Raw genomic sequence first — 20600 nt, forward strand, 5'->3', positions numbered from 1 at the left:
ATGTATTCTCTTAAAGATATTGCTCATATATGTAACTTACAAGAAAAGGTTCGGAATATGGTTCAAGGAGAGAGAAGTATTAGAGAATACTACAATAGCTTATCCGAACTATGGGAAGAGTTGGCTCTTCTTGAACCAAAGTGGCATTGTCCACAAGACATTGAGCTTCGCCAAAATCAAGTAAATGCGGAGCATTTTTTTCAATTTATAAATGGGTTGAGACCCGAATTTGAATCAACCAAGTCCGCTCTTCTACATCGGGGAAATGTTCCCTCTATTGAAGATACCATTGAAGAGCTAAGTATGGAAGAAAATAGACTCAAGAAACGAGTCGACAAAAGCGATGATGATACAGTTTTAGCTGTATCTAGACGAGGTAATCACATTCGCACATACAAACCTCCACATATTGGGAGAATAAACAATGAAAGGCAAGGAGGCGATTTTGAAAGGAGAAAAGTTATTTGTTATTACTGTCATGAACCCGGACATGTTAAAACTTACAGTCCAAAGTTGAAAAAATCTTATGAGAAGAAGGTAGCTGTTGTTGAATCAAAAGAATCAAATGAGACATCCATTGGAAACATGTCCCTGTCTCAGCTGGTGGAGGCTCTACAACCTCTTCTTAAAGGAACTTCTCCCTCAGCTGGAGCTACGATCTCTTCTGTTGGCACCTCCGATCCAGGTAAACCCCTATGGCTTCTTGACTTTGGTGCTTCTTTTCACATGACACCAAATTTAAAATTACTGTCGCATTGTTATGACTCAAGTGGATCGAGTGTTTTTACTGCGGATGGAACATCCCTTGAGATAAAAGGAATAGGAAATTTCGAAAATAACTCTCAAAACTCAAAAGGATTTTGTGTTCCAAAGATTAGATATATCCCCAAACTTAATCTAAATCTCTTATCTGTTTCTCAATTAACTGATCATGGGTGTAATGTTTCCTTCTCTTCTCATGATTGTCAAGTACAGGATCACCAGTCAGGGAAGCTGATTGGGGAAGGCCATAGAGAAGGAGGCTTATATTACATGGATTTTTTGGAATTACCCAAGAAAACATTATGCTGCAATGTTCAAAAAGTAGGCTTGCATCTTTTACACCAAAGATTTGGTCACCCTTGTATATCCAAGCTTCAGTACTTTCCAAACATGGAAAAAATTTGTAATTTTGAAACTTTCACTTGTGAAAAATGTATTCTTGGAAAAATGAAACGACTAGCATTTCAAGAAAGAACTTTTGTCTCCACTCGACCACTTGAATTAATTCACTCTGATGTTTGGGGTCCTGCACCAGTTACGTCAAAAGGTGGGTTTTTATACTATGTAATTTTCGTGGATGACTTTACACGATATACCTGGATTTACTTTCTCAAACACAAATTTGAAGTGTTCTCTTTTTTTCAAATATTTCATAATATGGTCAAAAATCAATTTAAGAATGATATTTCAATATTTCGCACTGATTCAGGGGGAGAATTTTTATCAACTGAATTTAAAGAATATTTGAACTCACATGGAATTTCACACCAAAAATCTTGTCCCTATACCCCTCAACAAAATGGGTTAGCTGAGAGAAAACACAAACACATTATAGAAACAACTAGAACACTACTTATCACACATCAAGTTCCTAAAGTTTTTTGGACCGAAGCTATTTTAACTGCTGTGTATCTTATTAATAGGATGCCCTCATCCTCAATAAAGAATATTTCTCCTACTAAAAAGCTTTATAAACAAAAACCTGATTATTCTAGACTGAGGGTGTTTGGGTGCAAGTGCTTTGTTTTTACAGATAAGAATGATAAATTCTCTCCCCGTGCTATACCCTGTACTTTTTTAGGATATGCAAATAATAAAAAAGGATACAGATGTTTTGACCCTAAAAACAACAAGTTATACGTTTCAAGGAATGTATCCTTTCTAGAAAATGAAAGTTTTTTTGAAAACAAAAATTCTACTGAAATAGATGAGTATTCCTTCTTGTTGGATCTAGTTCCAAAGGATAGTGAAAGAGAAATTGATCTAGATGATCAGATGGATGTGATTGATTTTGATCCTCATAGAAATAGTCAAGATTGTATTCAATACTCTAGACGAGGAAATTTAGAAAGACAATGTGCCCTGGATAAATACACAAGGGAACATGAATCTGCCTCTTCATCTAGAAAATCCACTAGGATCTCGAGGGTTCCTGCAAAGTTTGTGTCATATCAGTCTTTTTCACCAAAACATCAAGCCTTTATTGCTCTAATTCATTCCTATGAAGAACCTCTCAGTTATGATATAGCCAAGGATCAACCAGAATGGGTCAAGGCTATGAAAGTCGAATTAGAAGCCTTAGAAAAAGCAAATACTTGGACCATTCAAGACCATCCTCCAAACAACAAGAAACCTATTGGTTGTCGCTAGGTGTACAAGGTGAAAACCAAGAGTGATGGCACTCTTGAAAGATTCATGGCCCGGTTGGTGGCAAAAGGTTATTCTCAAGAATATGGAATAGACTATGAAGAGTCCTTTGCCCCAGTAGCTAGAATGGCCACTGTTAGAATCCTAATAGCTCTTGCATCAATAAAGGGATGGCATATCTTTCAAATGGATGTTAAAAATGCTTTTCTAAATGAAACTTTAGCTGAAGAAGTATACATGGACCCACCACCAGGAATGAATATACCTAAAGGGAAAACACTTCGCCTAAACAAGGCTTTATATGGTCTCAAGCAAGCTCCAAAAGCTTGGTATGATAAGTTTAGTAAGGTTATGCTTGATTTTGGTTTTCGGTTTTGTCTTACTGACACAACTTTGTTTGTTAAGAATTCTGATGCAGGTATTATCATCCTTCTACTCTATGTTGACGACATGATTATCACTGGAAGTGATAAACAGGGAGTTTATGATATTAAAAAATTTCTCAAAACACATTTTGAAATGAGTGATTTGGGTTTTTTGAAATATTTTCTTGGTATAGAAGTTGCCTACTCACCTAGAGGTTACTTGCTAACTCAATCTAAGTTTGCATTAGATATTGTTGCCAGGTCAGGTATTTCAGATAAAAGATATGTTGATACTCCTGAGATTGTGAATGTCAAAATAAAGATTGATGATGGAGAGCCACTCGAGAATCCGACTCCATATAGGCAACTTGTTGGGGCTCTATCGTATCTATCTATCACAAGACCTGACATTACACATGCGGTCCATACAGCCAGTCAATTTCAACATGCTCCAACTTCTGTTCATATGGGAGCAGTTTTGCGTATTATTAGATATATCAAAAATTCTATTTCTCGAGGATTATTTTTATCCGCTTCCTCTAACTTAGAATTGCTTGCTTATACTGATGCAGATTGGGGTGGTGATCCAAATGTCCGCCACTCAACTACAGGTTTTTGTGTCTTTTTAGGAGAATCCTTGGTGTCTTGGCGATGTAAGAAGCAACAAAAGGTCTCTCTCTCATCAACTGAAGCTGAATATAGGGCAATGTCTACAACTACTATGGAATTAGTCTGGCTTCGACGTCTACTTTCCGATATGGGAGTTGAAAGTCCAAAAGCATCAAATCTGTGTTGTGACAACAAGAGCTCTATCTATATTGCAAGCAATCAGACATTTCATGAACGCACCAAGCATATAGAAATGGATTGTCATTATGTTCGAGAGGAATTTTTGCGTGGCGCCATCAATCTTCCCTATGTTGCTACAGAATATCAGCTGGCCGATTTCTTCACCAAGCCTCTCGCTGCTCCTAGGTTTCACTCTCTTAGGCAAACTTTCGGTTATCCAACCGTAAGTTTGAGGGCTCCCTGTTAAAATATGTAATCTCATATAATATCTCATATGTAATCTCATAGACATGTAATGTTTTATCTCCTTTCTAGTTAGGATTTTTCGTTTAATTAATTCTAGTTAAAATACAACTAGAATTAGCCAAACCAGTCCATCATTGGACTGATTTGGCCTTTACCTTTTTGACTAGTCAAAAAGATACCTTTTTGACCAAGTCAAAAAGGTAAATCCAAAAAGAGTTGTTGGACTCCCAACAGCTCTATTAGAGCCGTTGGAGAGTGCAACAGCTCTCTTAAGGCTTCTCTCTACCTCTCTATAAATATGGGGCTATTCCCCTTGTAAATACTTACTCTTGTTTTGGGTTTTTATCTCAAATCAATAAAATTGTTTATTTTTCATTTTTATACCCGTTTCGGGTTGTGTGTATTCTTAAGTTCTCTTTGTGAACCTTTGTGGTTCTTATGATGTATTTGTGAGAACTTGTTGAGAGACATTTGTTGTAGCGTATTTTTCACTTTCTTACACTCCCTTGGCTGGAACCTCCCCTGAGCTAAGAGGCTTATGAACCTTCAAAGTCACCGTGGTATCACCCTTCCAAAAGACCATGTACACCGGGACGAAGTCCCATGTGATCATGCCAAGCGAACATAACCAACACATGTCGAGCATGACACCCACCCCACGCATGGGTAACACATACAAATCCACCTCAAAATTGACTCTTGGAGCCTCGACATCATGTCATGACACACCTCGGGGCACTTCAGATTGATGCCATCACCAACCATAACATCGAATATGGGGTGCTCCTTCACCCGACAACCAAGTGTGTGTGATGCAACTTTTCGTGAAAGTATTTTAAAAGATATTTCTTAATAAAACTCGTTTGTGCAAACCGTGCATCAAATCTCAAATTTCCGGTTCACACTAGTGGTGAAGTCCGGGTCGAACACATGAAACGTGTTTAAAAAGACTTTTGTACCCCAGACAAAATAATCTGTATTGCCTTTAAGTAAAATGTAAATAAAATGTGCTACCCTCTGCGGAGGGCTAAAAAATAAAAAGGCCTTATTACAACATGCAACATGTTCTAATCTAATATGTAGAAAGCGAAAATATGAAATCAAACTATCCTAAATGAAACAATATTGCTGCAAATAAACTACGATGTATGCAATGCAAAAATATGTTTTTATGCATGCGATAAAACAAAATAAATCTAAACTACATGGAAAACAACTAGAGAGATGGGGGAGAAGAAGCAAACCTCGCAGCTGCTTTCGATGGAGGGGTTGAGAAGAAGTGGTCGTTCCTGTGGTTGAACGCATGCTCCGATGACAGAGTAAGAAGCATCGACGATAGCAAGGATCAGAAGAAAGATGAAATCAAGGAGAAAGAGAGGAAGAGACAGGGAAGAACCGGTGATAGAACGAAAAGAGAGAGACAAAGAGAGAAGAGGGAGAGAAGAGGCTGGCGTTTTTCCTAATGGGAGGACGACGCCCCCCTTCTCCATAATGTTATTTATAAAACAAAATTAGGTTAAACTAATTATTTTCTAAACACTACCTATTTTTATAAAATTTCTAAAACTACTTTTTCTAAAAAATATTTTCAAAAGAAACACTAAGGTAAACTTGTTTTGTGCGATTTTTCTTCTTTTTGCAAATTAATCAATGCCCTGGAAAACATTGATAAGAATGAGTTTTTATGCCATTTTTGCGATGGATCATGTATAAAAATGTGAATCTACAATGCATAATTTATGCATGATCAAATTCCCTTATGGTTATCGTTTGCTAGTCTTCGAGCAAACTGACCCTCACAGAAAAAGTAAAAGCAAAACAAGCAAATCAAATACTAACTCACTTTCGTAGGAATCATTGTTGCATTTAGCGTATCCAACAAGCTCTTTAAACCCTTGGGTTACTCCACTGGACGAGTAAGATCTCGTGAGGGTTTGTAGTGATGCTACCCACAAACATCTCTATCATGTATACATAAATATTCAACTTCAAGAAACATTAGACAACTAAGGAGTTTGTTTAAACAAATATTTTATGACATTACACTCTCAAAACATATTTAGAGTCTTTACATACCATCACAAAATAAAAACTTTTTTCTTTATTTTTCTAAATATCATAATCATTTATGCTTTATTCTTAGAAAATCAAATATACACATGTCATTGTTTATTTATCCTCGTTTATATATTTTTTACACAGGTTTTCATAATTATTTTTAAGCAGTGAACTTTGTCTTTATGCTCTTGATTTTTTTTTCTTTTTTAATTTTTAATTTTCCACACTTTTTCCTCATTTTTTTCCGTTGAACACTATACCAATTTTTAGGTTTTCGTGACCCGTGTAACGAGCTTTGGGTTAGTGTCTCCCAGGCCAAACGACCTTAGGGCACCATATACAAAGTATTCCTCGGACTTAATTGCTCGAGTCAGTAGACCTTCTATTTTTATAGTTTTACGTATAACTTTCTTCTTATCATGTGCACTGTGTAATGTCAACATCTCTTAAGCTCTCTATAAAGTCCATGTAACGAGCTTTTGCTCCAGTGACTCCCAAACCAGATGACTTTAGGGCACCATGTGTAAACATCTTTGAGGCCATATTTGCTCGAACCAAATAGGCCATAGATATTAACTTAGACAAAGAAGTGATTTCCTTCATTGTCCTTTTCGACATGGGAATCAAACATTTCAATTTGTGTCTGAGCCAAGCTACTAGGGAATAACGAAGACATCAAACAACTAAACATATGCACTTTTTCATTTTTAAGCTCTTATTTTTTATATTGTTCATTTGCTTAGTTTTTCAAAAATAAAGCTGTGTATATTCATACTTGTGATTCAAAATAAACTCTAACATTCATTTACCATCGTTTCTTTGAAATTCACATAAATAACCATGTTTTTCCAGATTAGTGTCAGATTTTTTTTCGTGGGGCTTAAAAATTCTCTAAAATGTTAGATTATGCAAACTATACCCTCCCCCATGCTTGAATGACACTGTCGTCGGTGGCACTCCCCCATGCTTATATGTAACTAAATGAATGCACACTAGAAACAAAAGACACACAAGAGAAGGGATGGATATTACCTGATATATTTGCTGGAAGCTGTCCTGTCATCTGTAACTCATAAATCATATCCAAAAAATGAAATGTATACATGATCTATTATACATGCTCATAAAACAAAAAGAAACAAAAACTACTGGATTACTAAAATTACAACAACAGTATGGGTTGCCTCCCAAAAAATGCTAAGTTTTACGTTTCAGCCAGACAGATCTTTGGTTACCCTTCATTGTCCATGAGATCAATGGACTCAAGGTCATGCTCAATCGGGAGGTCTGAGATATATAGTTTCATCCTTCGCCCTGTCCACTACATTTCCTCCAACTTTATCCCTTTTGACCCGGCGATGACTCTTTTTCTTGCTAGGAACGAGCGTAATCACCATATTTAATTGAAAATCATGGTGAATCTCGTGGGGATGATTCTCATATGATGGTGAGCCATAAACCTAATATCTATCCATGCAAGTATCCAACTGTGGATCAAATTGCTTCCATTTAACGTCCTTCATATGGAAGCATTCGTTATTTCCTGTCGCTCTCGTGGCAGTATCAAATATGTTTATCCGCAATCGCTTGTTGCCAAAAGAAACATCCATCTCCCCAGTACGACAGTTAATACACGAGTTTGCAGTGGCCAAGAATGGTCTGCCGAGAATGACGGGGTCCGATGAGCGACATCAATGCCTTCTATATCCAGAACGAGAAAATCAACAAGAAAATAAAAGTCCTCGACCTTGACTAACATATCTTCCAAGATTCCCCTGGGAAGCTTGGTAGACCTGTCTTCTAACTGTAAGATGGTTATAGTGGGTTTTAAATTCCCAATCCCAAAAATGTCATAAAAGAAACCCGACAATATGTTCACACTGGCCCAAAGGTCGAGCAGTGCATGATCAATAGTCATGTTCTCGATGACACAAGAGATGATCAGTGCCTCCAGATCCTTAAGTTTAGGTGGAGCTTGGTGCTGAAACACGAAGCTCACCTGCTCAGTCAGGAAGATCTTCTTGGGCATAGATCTTGATTTTCTCTTCTACGTGCAAAGGTCTTTAAGAAACTGTGCATAAACAAACACTTGTTAGATGATATCGAGTAGGAGAAAGTTTATGTGAACATGCCTGAGGAAATGGGGCTCTAGGAATATACGAAGGAGAAGGCACATGCCGTGGGCCCTGGCCGCTTTCTTTGGGCCTGGTAGGAGAGATCGACTGGTCAATAAGTCTTTCTTTGGGTTCTTCAGTTTTCTCCTGAATGAGGTGGAGTTCATTCTCACTCCGAAGGGTCATAATAGAGTTAGCCTGCTCATGATGAGATTTTGTGATGTGCAGGCCATGGTGCATAGGTTCCTTACCTCTCGGGTTGACAACAGGCTGACTCGAAATGCTCATTTCATTGCGCCTGCTCAAGGCCTCAACCAACTGTTCCATCAACTGTTCCATCTGGGTCTCTAGTTTTGCTATTGTCTGCGTATGAGAATTGAGGTTGGCCTTTACGTTAGAGAAGGCCTCGGAAAGCTTCTCCTGAAAGGACTGACTCGCTGTGGGTTCTTGGGGAGAAGGCGCGCTAAGCTGGAAAGGGGCTTGTGGGAATGTGGGTCTTGGATAACCTTGTTTGTAGTTACCCGGTCTGGCCTGCGTCTGGGAGGGCATATGGGGTGGTTCTTGTGGATTTCTCCACGCAAAGTTTGGGTAGTTTCGTCAGCCCGGATTATAGGTTGGTGCATATGGATCGTGCACCGGTCTGGCGAAACCTTGAGTAGCATTTACTTGCTTCTGAACGAATTCAGAATAGAGCGGTATTGCCGGATAGTTAGAAACATAGTATGCAGAGCTAGCACATAGCTTGTGTTAAAATATATGTAATCATATATATATATATATTTATCTCATCATACCCGATAAAGGGTATTTTTGTAATTCTGCCCATTAAAGGCATTTTAATCTTTTTTACATCTTTTTACATGTATTTTATTTTATATTTTCTTTTTCCTTTTTCCTTTTTCATTTATTGTAAAATGCATTTAATGCATTGCATTGGGGGTCCCAACCAAAGGAGTCGTTGGACCCCCAACGGTCACATTTCCAACGAGTCCCCTTTTGGGCCTCCCAATGTTCTCTCTCTCTCTCACTCTTTTCTCACTCTTTCTCTCACTCCTTTGTGTATAAATATAGGGGTATTCCCCCATGTAAGGAATGACCTTTTAGACCCTCATTCAATAAAGCATATGCAACTTATGCCTCTTCGTAGCCTTATTGTGGTGTCCCTTAGTGGACCATTTTGTTATGCATTCTTGTAATTCATTTTCGCATACTTTCTAACATGGTATCAGAGCACGGTTATAATCAAGCTAGTCCTTCGGTGTATCGGAAAACGTGATGTTCAAAAAATTGAAAAAGTGGTGAAGTTTTTTGTTACTTCTTTTCTTTCTCTACGTTTTGATGAAGCGTTTGTTATCTCTTATCTCTCTTCCTTCTATTTGGGATTACTTGGCATGTATTCTTACACTTTTCAAGTATTTAGCCCATGCATTACACATGAGAAAAACACTTGTTTTTTTTCTACCATTGAATATATATATATATATAGATATATATGTAAACATATATATACATATATAGTATGTTTTGAAAGGAAATGTATGGAAATGTATGGTTTTTTCTAAAATAGTATTTTAACCATCATTGAACTTATTTAAGGAAACTAAATATATGTAGTATGTTTTGAATCTTGAAGCCTTTTTTTGAAAATAACTCTAATATATATATATATATATACATACATATGTATATATATAACCATGAATTATTTATTCTAGATGTTTCATCAATCATTGTCTTATCTTAATGATTTGATAATGATGTCTTATTTTATAAAATATAAACTTGTTTTTCACACACACACACACACACATATATATATATATATATATATATAATCGTCAAAATACAATTTGTATTTTATCCTCGATAGACATGTATATTCATGTTTGAAATTATCGATTCGTTACATGCTTAAAAATGTAAAATTTTATATAATCATTTGCATGTATGCTTAAACTTGATTGAAAGCATGTTTATTTTATGAGACATATGACTTTAATTATTGCATGAGTGCTTTTTCTGTGAGAATGTATGCACTTAGTCTCTCATATTGTTTCTTTTATCTATGCATATGCCTTGGTTCCTTGTTAAAACTCTCTTGTGTCATCTTTTGAAAATATGTATTTTTGTATTACAATTGATAGCATTAAGATGTTCTCAATGTTTGAGAATGGTTCTAGATTTTTCATCTCTAGATTATCGTGAATACATTTTGATAACCGTTTTGTAATGCTTTTTAAGCATTCTTTTACATGAATAAAATTGTTTATTCATGTGTGTTGTTCCTCTTTTACCCTTTTTATGGGTTTTGCTCAAAGTGTCTTTTAGACACCTCCTTTTGAGTGTTCGAAGAACATTTGTGGAAGACCACCTTGCTTCATTACATGATAACTCAATGTTTTCTAAAATATGATTGCATTATGATAAATGATTTCATAACCTTCTTTTGGCTTCATCCCTTAGTGGGTGTGTGTACTTGCACTTTATGTGCATGTTTATTGGTTCATTATTGAACCTATTGCATTCAAAATCATCTTCTTGTGTGGGCTCTATCCCACTTTAATGAGATATTTTCTCTATTTTATGTATGCTTTTTTGAGCATGTTGTATTATGAGAGCTTTTATGAGCTTCCTCTTCTTACATGATATAGAAATTTCATATGCATTATTTGCTTAATGTTTCATGATAAGTATTTTTTGGTATAAATTAAAGAATTGATCATGATTAAGCATAATTCGTGTTTATGCAAAATTGTTGTTATGAGGCATATTGTTGTGATTGATTATATTGGACCTTTGATTCGATTTTAATCGGTCCTTTTTGTAAAAACTTCTATTTGGAAAATGATTCCCTTAAGTGTTTATTGCTTTTTTATGACATTTATATTTGTCTATCACATGTTATTTAATATATCATTTGTTTGGCCTTATTATTGTTATATTAGAGATGTTTGTTGATGTGAGTTATGTGCACCTCGTGTTATGTCATTTTAGATTGTCAACTTGTAGTTTGATTCTAAAATGACTTGTTATGTGATCTCTAATTATGAGTGTGTCACTCGTTTATTTTGGCCATTGATTTTATTATGGATGCTCTTAATTATGTATACATGTGCTGGATGTCTAAAGTTTGAAACTATAAGTGTTTTAAGATATATTGAAATTGATAATCTGTTAAATGTTTGTCATTACAAGTCTTATTGCCTCAAAAGTCTTCTCCTTTTATAACTCTTATCTAAGTGTCATCATATGTAGACAAGATTTTTATTACACCTTTGTGTGTTGGTAGCCCTTTGTTGACTTTGTTCTCTTGGTCTAGCAGCTGAACATACTTGTCTTGAGTGTTATTATATGTAGACAAGGCACGTTGATTCACACCATGGTGTGTGATTTTAGTCCATGTTGGCATTTGTGTCCTTGTTCTAGTCGCTGAAATGTATGCCCATGGTTGGTTTCTTTCACTCATTTCAAGTGCCATTTTATGTAGACAAGCGATGTATTGTGTTTGGCTTGATACTTGATTTTGAGTGTCTTTTTTCGAAGACAAGAGATGTTTTTGGTTCATATTGGCGCGTATTCTCTTGTTCTTGTCGTTGATACACTCATTTCAAGTATTATTACATGTAGACAAGAGGTATTTATATACACCTTTGTATGTGTTTTTTGGCCTTTAATGGCATTATGATTATGTTATTGGCGTGGGTTTTGGAGACCTTTAATGGCATTGTTTTACCAATGTGAAAGTATTTCTTTAGAAATTCTTTATGAAGTTGTTCCCATGTAATAATTCGAATCAAATCAATGGACTTCAACCAATGCTTTGCCTTATCTTTCAATGAAAAAGGAAACAGTGTAAGTCTTAAGGCATCATCATCGAAGTTATGAATTTGCACAATAAAGCAAATTTCTAGGATTTCATCAAGGTGGTGATAAGGATCCTCATTACTAAGGCTGTAGAAAGATGGAAGCATTTGACTAATGCTGACATTGATCTCAAAAGTGTTTGCTTCTACATCAGGTCTCGAGGTACAGGAGGCGAGAGTATATTCATTATGAATGAAATGCTCCCTCAGGGGGCGGGTAATCTATTGTTCCTCAGCCATGGGGCCGGATCTGTAGACTCACCTAATTATAGACTACAGATCCTCTACAGGTTCGATAAGATCGGGGTCAAGTGAGCATCGCCTTTGCATACATTTTAGGTAGAGACCGGTGTAGCAACCATCCTAGGGGTTGGTTTTCTATCTACCTAGCGCGCAGTCGCGATCAAACCACACCACGAAAGCAGGCAAAATAAAATAAAATACTGAAAGCAAGAAATAAACAACCACCACTCAATGCAGATATAGAGTGCAAAAGCAAACTACATTCAAAGTCACCTAAGAGGGTATCCTAATAGGTGGGTTGTGCAATAAAAATAAACAGGCTCTATGGGTTGTACTCAACATGGTTATAACAATCCTAATAAATTACAAAAGCAAACTAAGCAACCCTAAATATCAACAGAAACTAAACAATCCTAAATAAACGTGAAAGAGGCAATAAAGTGGGTACTCAGTTTTTAAAAACGCCATTCCCTGTCAATGACGCCAAAAATTTGATCCAACTTTTCGTGAAAGTATTTTAAAAGATATTTCTCAATAAAACTCGTTTGTGCAAATTGTACATCAAATCTCAAATTTTCGGTTCACACTAGTGGTGAAGTCCGGGTCGAACACAGGGAACGTATTTAAAAAGACTTTTGTACCCCACAGAAAACAATCTTTATTGCCTTTAAATAAAATGTAAATAAAATGTGTTACCCTTTGCGGATGGCTAAAAAATAAAAAGGCCTTATTACAACCCAACGTAAAGTAAATGACACTATGACCCTAAAAAAAATAAAGAAAGCTAAAATCTGCAAGGGTCTTCTTCTCGTGTGATTTAGCCTCTTTTGTTTGCTTGGATGCTATAGTTGAACCATCAGGCTTAAAGGTCCCTTTCTCAAGGGCACGTCCCTGAGGGGCTCTTTGGAGGGCTCTTCGTACAAGAAAGCTTCCCTGCAAAACACGCAAAATACAAAAAAAGCAAAACACAAAACAAAAGTAGGGAACTATTTCTAAAAACCAATGTTATAATAAGAAACAAATTCAACTAAATCTAACAAACTCACTAAATTGCGACAAACTAACAATGCAACATCTTGTAATCTAATACGTAGAAAACGAAAATATGAAATCAGACTATCCTAAATGAAACAATATTGCTGCAAATAAACTATGATGTATGGCAATGCGAAAATATGTTTTTATGCATGCGATGAAACAAAATAAATCTAAACATGGAAAACAACTAGAGATATGGGGGAGAAGAAGCAAACCTCGCAGTTGCTTCCGATGGAGGGGTTGAGAAGAAGAAGTGGTCGTTCCCGTGGTTGACCACACGCTTCGATGACGTTGTAAGAAGCACCAACGATAAGATCAGAAGAAAGATGAAATCAAGGAGAAAGAGAGGAAGAGACAGGGAAGAACCAATGATAGAACTAAAAGAGAGAAAGAGAGGAGAAGAGGGAGAGAAGATGCTGACATTTTTCCCAATGAGAGGACGACGACCCCTTTCTCCGTAATGCTATTTATAAAACAAAATTAGGTTAAACTAATTATTTTCTAAACACTCTACCTATTTTTATAAAATTCCTAAAACTATATTTTCTAAAAAATATTTTCAAAAGAAGGCTATTAAAAGAAATAAAAAATTCAAAAACACTCAGGTAAACTTGTTTTGTGCAATTTTTCTTCTTTTTGCAAATTAATCAATGCCCTGAAAAACGTGATAAGAATGAGTTTTTATTCCATTTTTGCGATGAATCATGCATAAAAACGTGAATCTACAATGCATAATTTATGCATGATCAGTGTGCACAAGATCGTCTCATATGAAATTATAAGTCGAGCCCGTGTCGGTAAGAGCATTAATTTGGTGCCTATTCTTAACCTCATCAAGCCTGATCGAATAAGGGGCTATCACTCCTTATAGAGCGTGGTAGGAGATGCCCAAATTCAGGTCATTAAGCCCCTCAAATTCAGTTTCCTCACAGTGCCCTTCATCTTCCTCCTCATCAATACCATGTACATACGTATAACTTTGCATTTATGACTGGGTTCCCATTTTTCGTCACATGTGAAACACAACCCTTTCCTCCTCTTCTCTTCGATGATAGCTCTACTCAAACGCTCCATCTTAGGGGTCGTGGACCCCCCACTCGATTTGAGAGACCGCTTGTAGGGAAGAATACCTCTACATCAGGTGTCTTGGGGTCTATTAAGCCTCCACAACATCGTGAGTTGTTTATTTCTCTCCTTTATGCAGCGAGAGGATAAAACACAAACTCAACATGCGAGGGTTATGAAATTGCAACCCCATATGTATTTCCTCTTTGAGGGCACCAACATACTCCCCCATAAGCACATGCTCCGACCAACTGCGCACCATTGAACTCAAATCTTCAATTTTCGCTTGAAATTCTTGCACGAACCCCCGTTGTCTCAATTGTTTCAATTTAATGTCGAAGTTATCATGGGGGGTAGGGCCAAACCTCCGCATAACTAGGTCTGCAAACTCATCCCAAGTGGGCCTCTTGTGCACTTGCATTTACCACCGGGAGGCTTTACCCCTGAACGTTCATAATCACCCAATCCATTTTGTATTCTTCTAGCATCGATTGACTCGTGAAAAAGTTTTGGGCCTTAAACAACCTATCATGTACATTTGATCCGCTCAACTTAGGAAAATCATACCTTTGTATGTGGGCTTAGCCGGGAGTCACAATATGTGTCCGCTTCAGGGTGTTGCAGTAATGTGTGGTTTCACCGAACAAGTGGCATGTAGGTACTTCATGCCGCCCAAAGAGGGGTTTGGTGGGTTGAAGGGGGACGACCCTGAGGAGTCCCAACAACATGTTGGGGAACCGTTCCGAATATGGGAGTCACGAAGGACTCGATAGTCCTCCTGCCACTGGGAAGGCACAATCGACTGTTGGAGCCTTTACTCGAACGTATGGCGTGCAGAGACTAGCATGGATCCCAAGGGGTCGTGCAAAGGCCTCTTCTTTTGCTGCACACACCACCTTTCGAGGGTCTTGATGTGAAGCTCATGGCAGTCGAACCACTGCTCCATTGACGCACGCATCTCGCCTATCGCAGAACCACAGTTGTTAAAAGCGTGCCTCAAGGTGCGCCTCACCTTGAGACGCTAGGCTAAGGCGTATTTGCCTTGAGTCACGCCTCAAGCATGAGGCATGCACCTCATATTTATTGGGTCAAATGGGGGTCAAAGCTCCCATTTGACCCAATTTTAGGGCTAAATAGCCCTCTCGGTCTCCCTGCGTCTTTGGTAGATAAGAAGAAGAAGAAGAAGAAGAAGAAGAAGAAGAAGAAGAAGAAGAAGAAGAAGAAGAAGAAGAACCCGACATGTACACTTCCTTGTCTCTCTCTCTCCTCTTTCTCTTGTGTCTCTCTTTGTCTGTATCTCTCTCTCTTGTCCCTCTCTTTGTCTGGGTCTCTCTCTCTCTCTCTTCCCATTCAATTTTTTTTTTGAAAAGGCAAGCTGGGGTTTAGTCAAACCCCTACCAGTTATACAACTGTACCATTGGGTTTTAACATGCAGCACCTCAACACAAGGTGACATGCACTAGCTGCTCCTACCAGACAAGCGGAGGCCCCGTTGGTTAGAGACAGATTTTTTTGGCTGCTTTCTAAACATATCCGTGATTGCCTTTGATTTTAGTCTGTCTTACTTTAATGCCACATTCTAAAAGTTTACTACACTATACCAAATTGCAAATTTTCAGGGTTCATTTGAAGTTTGAATTTTTTTCATTGACAATCAAAACCTTGTCAAATGATAGAGATGACCATCTTATATTTTTGGATTTAAGTACGGTGTCATAACATTATATTTTAATTAATCATAAGCTTAATCATATCATAAACATGGCCATTTTGTATGTCACTTTTTCATTCTTCAATTCAAAAGGCATCACTATATAACAATCAAGTTGCATTAATGTTAGTTTTACATGTTACTCTCATATTTTTCGGTATTTATTTGAATTTTTTTATTTCTTTTTGGTTGTTGCTTCATCAATAAAGCATTTATTTATTTATTTATAATTTTAGATATTTTTTATAGTTTCTTTTAAGTTTTCAAAAAAAAAAATTTGAGGCTTATGCCTCGCCTCAGTTTTTGATGGAGTGCCTCTCTTCTCCTCAATGCTTTTCACAACATTGTGCAAACCACATCTCACTTATCATTTGAACCAAGACACCAAGATCGTTGGAGGGGTTACCTTGTCCGTGAGGGGGGAGGGGGGGGGGGGCGAGGTGCTGATCACCTCGTGTTGGTGCTCCATAGGCTCTGATACCAAATTGGTGCGGCCCACACTCTCTGCATCAAGATCCGACACATACTTGCACGAATAGGTGATTTGTGGTTTTGTTTGGTGCTTTTGACGAGACATCAAACGTGCGTAGGGAATGCGAAACCACCAATCATGCCTGCAAAGGTAGATCTGACGTTGGAGAGGCCCATTCTCATGTGAGATAGCCTATACAAGACACCCAACGTGCAAGGGGGGGCTGCGGCAAGCGGGAACATGCTACCGGTTTGTTCGATGCCTACAGCATAGCACCGGGAGGCTTACCGATTTCCTGGCCTTTGCCTAAGCCTCACTTCCGCAAGGAACGTCCAAGAGGAGGCGCTGCAACCTGGGAACAAGGAGTTGGGGGACGTCTGCATGTCAATCCCAAGAGAGAGAGAGAGAGAGAGAGAGAGAGAGAGAGAGAGAGAGAGAGAGAGAGAGAGAGAGAGAGAGAGCAAACTTCAATTCTTAAGCTGCTAGGGTTCCACACGGTGAGCATATATAGAGTTGCCCACTTATTCAAATCCGGTCTCCACATGTTGGGCCTCTGATCTCAACCCAAAACACTAAACCAAATAACAAAAAGACCAAAAGAGACAAGAGGAAACGGCCCGAGTGAGGGCACGCCTAGGTTGCGTGCGGGTGTGCATCCGCCTGGGCCGTATCAGGACCCATAGTAATTCAGGGCCATCAAAGAATTAATTTGTATATATAGCTTTTGTTAGATAGATTTTATCACAAAAAGGAGCATTTGGTGTAGTGGTATGAACATGGTCTTTGGATTCAGGTCATGAGTTTGGCCTCCCTCTTTGTTCCTTTGCCTTTAATAATGAACCTATTTTTAACATGGCTGAACTTGAATGTTTTGTTCAAGCTTGACTTTAGATGACCCAATGTAGGTAGTTCTGAGCTGAGATTGCACAGCCTATGCTTGGGCTCTGCTTAGCGGATGTACAGCTCTGCTGTAGTATCTTGAGCTCATTTATCTGATAAGCTACACTCAGTGATCTATATTTAGCAAGCATCCCACAAAAAACTGCTTTTGAGCCATTGATTGCATGGTAGGCAGTTAAACAAAATGACTGCAGCCATTTCTGTCCAGCTGGAGATGGATATTTGATTATGTGCAATGATACTCGACATTTGCTGTAATTTCTTTGACTTCCTCTATGGTGATTAGACTACACATAAAACATTGTTCTAACTGCTGGTTTGACAGTGTTTGGCAGCATGTGGTGCAAAGGGGAGATACAGTGATTGATGCCACTTGCGGCAATGGCCTTGATACATTGGCATTGCTAAAAATGGTGTCAGATGAGTCAAGGAAAGGCCGTGTCTATGGTTTGGATGTACAGCAGTCTGCTCTTGATAGTACTTCATCCTTGCTGAATCAGTTCGTTGATCCAATCCAGGTAGTGTTAGATCTTGCACTTGTTATGGTTATGAATTAAGAAAAGTGTGGCATTCTGTCAGACTTTATCATCTTGAAATGAGTTGACCATCACTAATATACGACCTGAGGCTCATCTCTGTCCCCAAATGGCAGAAGATTCTAATGTTCAGCTGACCAGATAAACTGTATTTTTGTACTTTGATGCAGATGTCATGAAGTAAGTGGAAGTACAAGAACAAGAGCCACTAAGGACATACAATAACACAAGCACAAGTCCACCATGGGACAATACAAAGAGCCAACAAGGGCTAATAAGACCATAAAATATAAAAAATAATCTTTTATTGATAAGAATGCTTAAGCAAAGCATAACAAAGAATGGGGACAAGTAGTTCCTATTTATACACATTAAAAGCACAAGCAACAAGGCCATTGGGAGCTCTCAAAGGCTATAAATATAGCCGTTGGGTTTGCTCCCAACGGCTCTATGGTTCAGTGACCATAGAGCCCCTAACAAAAAATAAAAAATAAAAATATAAAAACTAAAAATAAGACAAAACTGTCCTTAATGGACAGTCCTAATTTCATAGGTAAAAAGATGCATTACCTATTACATGACTGTATATATATATGATTACAAATATACCTATTTTTAACAGCAGATAGAACAGGTTGAGCTCTTCCTTCTCTGTCATAGCAAGATGCAGGATATTGTACCAGAGGGGAAACCCATTAGGTATGCAAGCAAATGCCTTTGGACTAATCTCTCTCTCTCTCTCTCTCTCTGGCTGTGCTTATCAGACAGACTTGGGTTTTTACATCAAAGAAAAAGCTGAGTAGCTTGTTTTTCTCACAACAGGCTTATTGCTTTCAACTTGGGCTACCTTCCTGGAGGTGACAAGACGATAATAACGGCATCAAAAACAACATTACAGGCACTGCAAGCTGCAAGTGGAATACTGGATTCGGGTGGCCTCATCAGTGTAATTGTTTATGTTGGCCATCCTGGTGGAAGGTTGGTAAATCACTTAATGCAGATTTCTTTATATGTACTCATGACAAGTTATAAGATTTAAGAACAGATGCAGCCACATTTTTTGCAATTTGTTTCTTTCCAAAAGCATCTAATTTGATGGAATGAAACAATATATGGCCATCATTGGTTAGGAACTTGTGTGACTGGATGGGAACTCCATGGTGGCTTTATTGTAGCTCCAGGCCTTGACAGTCCATCACCTTTTGACCGAACTTTTGAATGGATTCTGAGTTTATCAAGCCTGCGTTTTGAGCTTGTGGTTCCCTCTGGTGAATCAATTGGGACATGTCCATAGGCCAAGTTTGCCACTTTGATGAAGGTTGTGCCATTGTGCAATCAAAATTTTGAACCTTTTGTTTCCTCTTCCAGTCTCTAGTCGCTTGACTTCGGATTAGCAGCCTAGACAATTCTGCTTTGTCCTCTGTTCATACCGATCCACAGGTAAAGCATAGTCATTAACAAAGCCATTTCTTGTGGAGCTACAAACTCATTGCTGCATGCCATAAATCCAGTTGTCTGTAGTACTTTGAAATCCGAGTTTGATCTGCTTCCACAAAGTGCTTGCTGCTTAATGTTCCTTAAGGGTGCGTTTGATATGCAGCAGCGGGACACACCCACACAGGGACAGTCTGGTCCTGCCCGGGTGGTGTCCCACATTTGATACACGGGAACCAAGCAGTCCTGGTGGGGACCACTTGCTTCCCGTCCCTTTGTACTCACAGGTCCCGGACAAATGCCACTTCGTATGTCCACTGAATCAAAGGCACCTAATGGAACCTAAATTTGTAAGCCTTATTGGTCGTTTTGATTTGCTCTCAAAATTGCTTGCGGAAATTGTTCTCCACATTTATGCATCTCTTTGATTGATCAAACATGAGGAAAAAAGAAAAGGGAAATTATGGCCCTGATCATGTCATTCCTTATTTCTGTTTGAGCAGGGAGGAGTGGGAGGCTGTACAGACATTCACCTCCAGTCTACCGACGAGCACATGGGTTTGCAGCAAGTTTGAAGTACTAAACCGGGCAAACAGTCCAATACTTGTTCTTTTATTCAAAACATGAGTCATCACAATGGAAAATTCCCATTTAAACCAAGGATAAATTGGAACTTCTTTTCGAAGTTCTTTTCTTATTCTCTTATTAAAAAATGTATCATGATTGTGATGTCCACACTCCACACTGTGCCTATTCTTATGGAAGTTGTTTATCACAATCCTGTGGCATTGTATGCACCAACAGCTAAAAAGGGCCACGTCTATTGGAGTTGTATGTCGAGGTGCTGTGGAGGGCAAAGTGGGGTTGGCCTTAACTTTCTGTTTTTTTTTTTTCATTACAGAAAACCCACCAGGATTGAGCCCTAATTGGGCTCACCTTATAGAGGTAAATCTCAAGAGTGGACTAGGCAAACAGTGCTGCTCCATACTTGTCGCAGGTTTGATCTCAGGAGGAACTGAACTCGTGAAGGCAAGTCCAGGGCACTCGAACATCCCAGTACATGCCCTAATTGAATAGATCTCACGGGGGATGGAAAGAGCAGACTAGCGACAATCATAACTTTCTACTTTATGCATGAAGTACCCGACAATTCAATCACTTTATCCAAGCAGTCGTCCATTGCATGCACCAACAGCTGTCTGCATTTTTTTCAAATGCAACGTGGGGGGATAGACTCTGATAGGTTCAAATTTGAGACCCTGTAAATAGGATAGTTCGACTTTAATCAATCCATCTTGTTTGACACAACAGCCATGTATATCACGTTTTAAATGTTTTATTTTCTTCAAATATGCAA

General features: G+C 38.2%; 1 protein-coding gene across 1 annotated transcript in view; it reads left to right on the top strand.

The window, feature by feature from the left end:
* LOC149822138 (S-adenosyl-L-methionine-dependent methyltransferases superfamily protein) overlaps positions 1–20495 on the top strand; it is a 35617-nt gene extending 15122 nt beyond the window's left edge. The window contains exons 4-7 of the mRNA XM_089980223.1: positions 17599–17791; positions 18432–18508; positions 18632–18787; positions 19747–20495. Coding sequence (XP_089836349.1) covers positions 17599–17791; positions 18432–18508; positions 18632–18787; positions 19747–19870 — 550 coding nt within the window. The 3' untranslated portion in view covers positions 19871–20495. The remainder of the gene's footprint in view (positions 1–17598; positions 17792–18431; positions 18509–18631; positions 18788–19746) is intronic.
* Positions 20496–20600: the final 105 nt, after the last annotated feature.

Source organism: Nuphar pumila, chromosome 11, assembly GCF_984573655.1.
Source record: "Nuphar pumila chromosome 11, dmNupPumi1.hap1.1, whole genome shotgun sequence".
Lineage (NCBI taxonomy): Eukaryota > Viridiplantae > Streptophyta > Magnoliopsida > Nymphaeales > Nymphaeaceae > Nuphar > Nuphar pumila.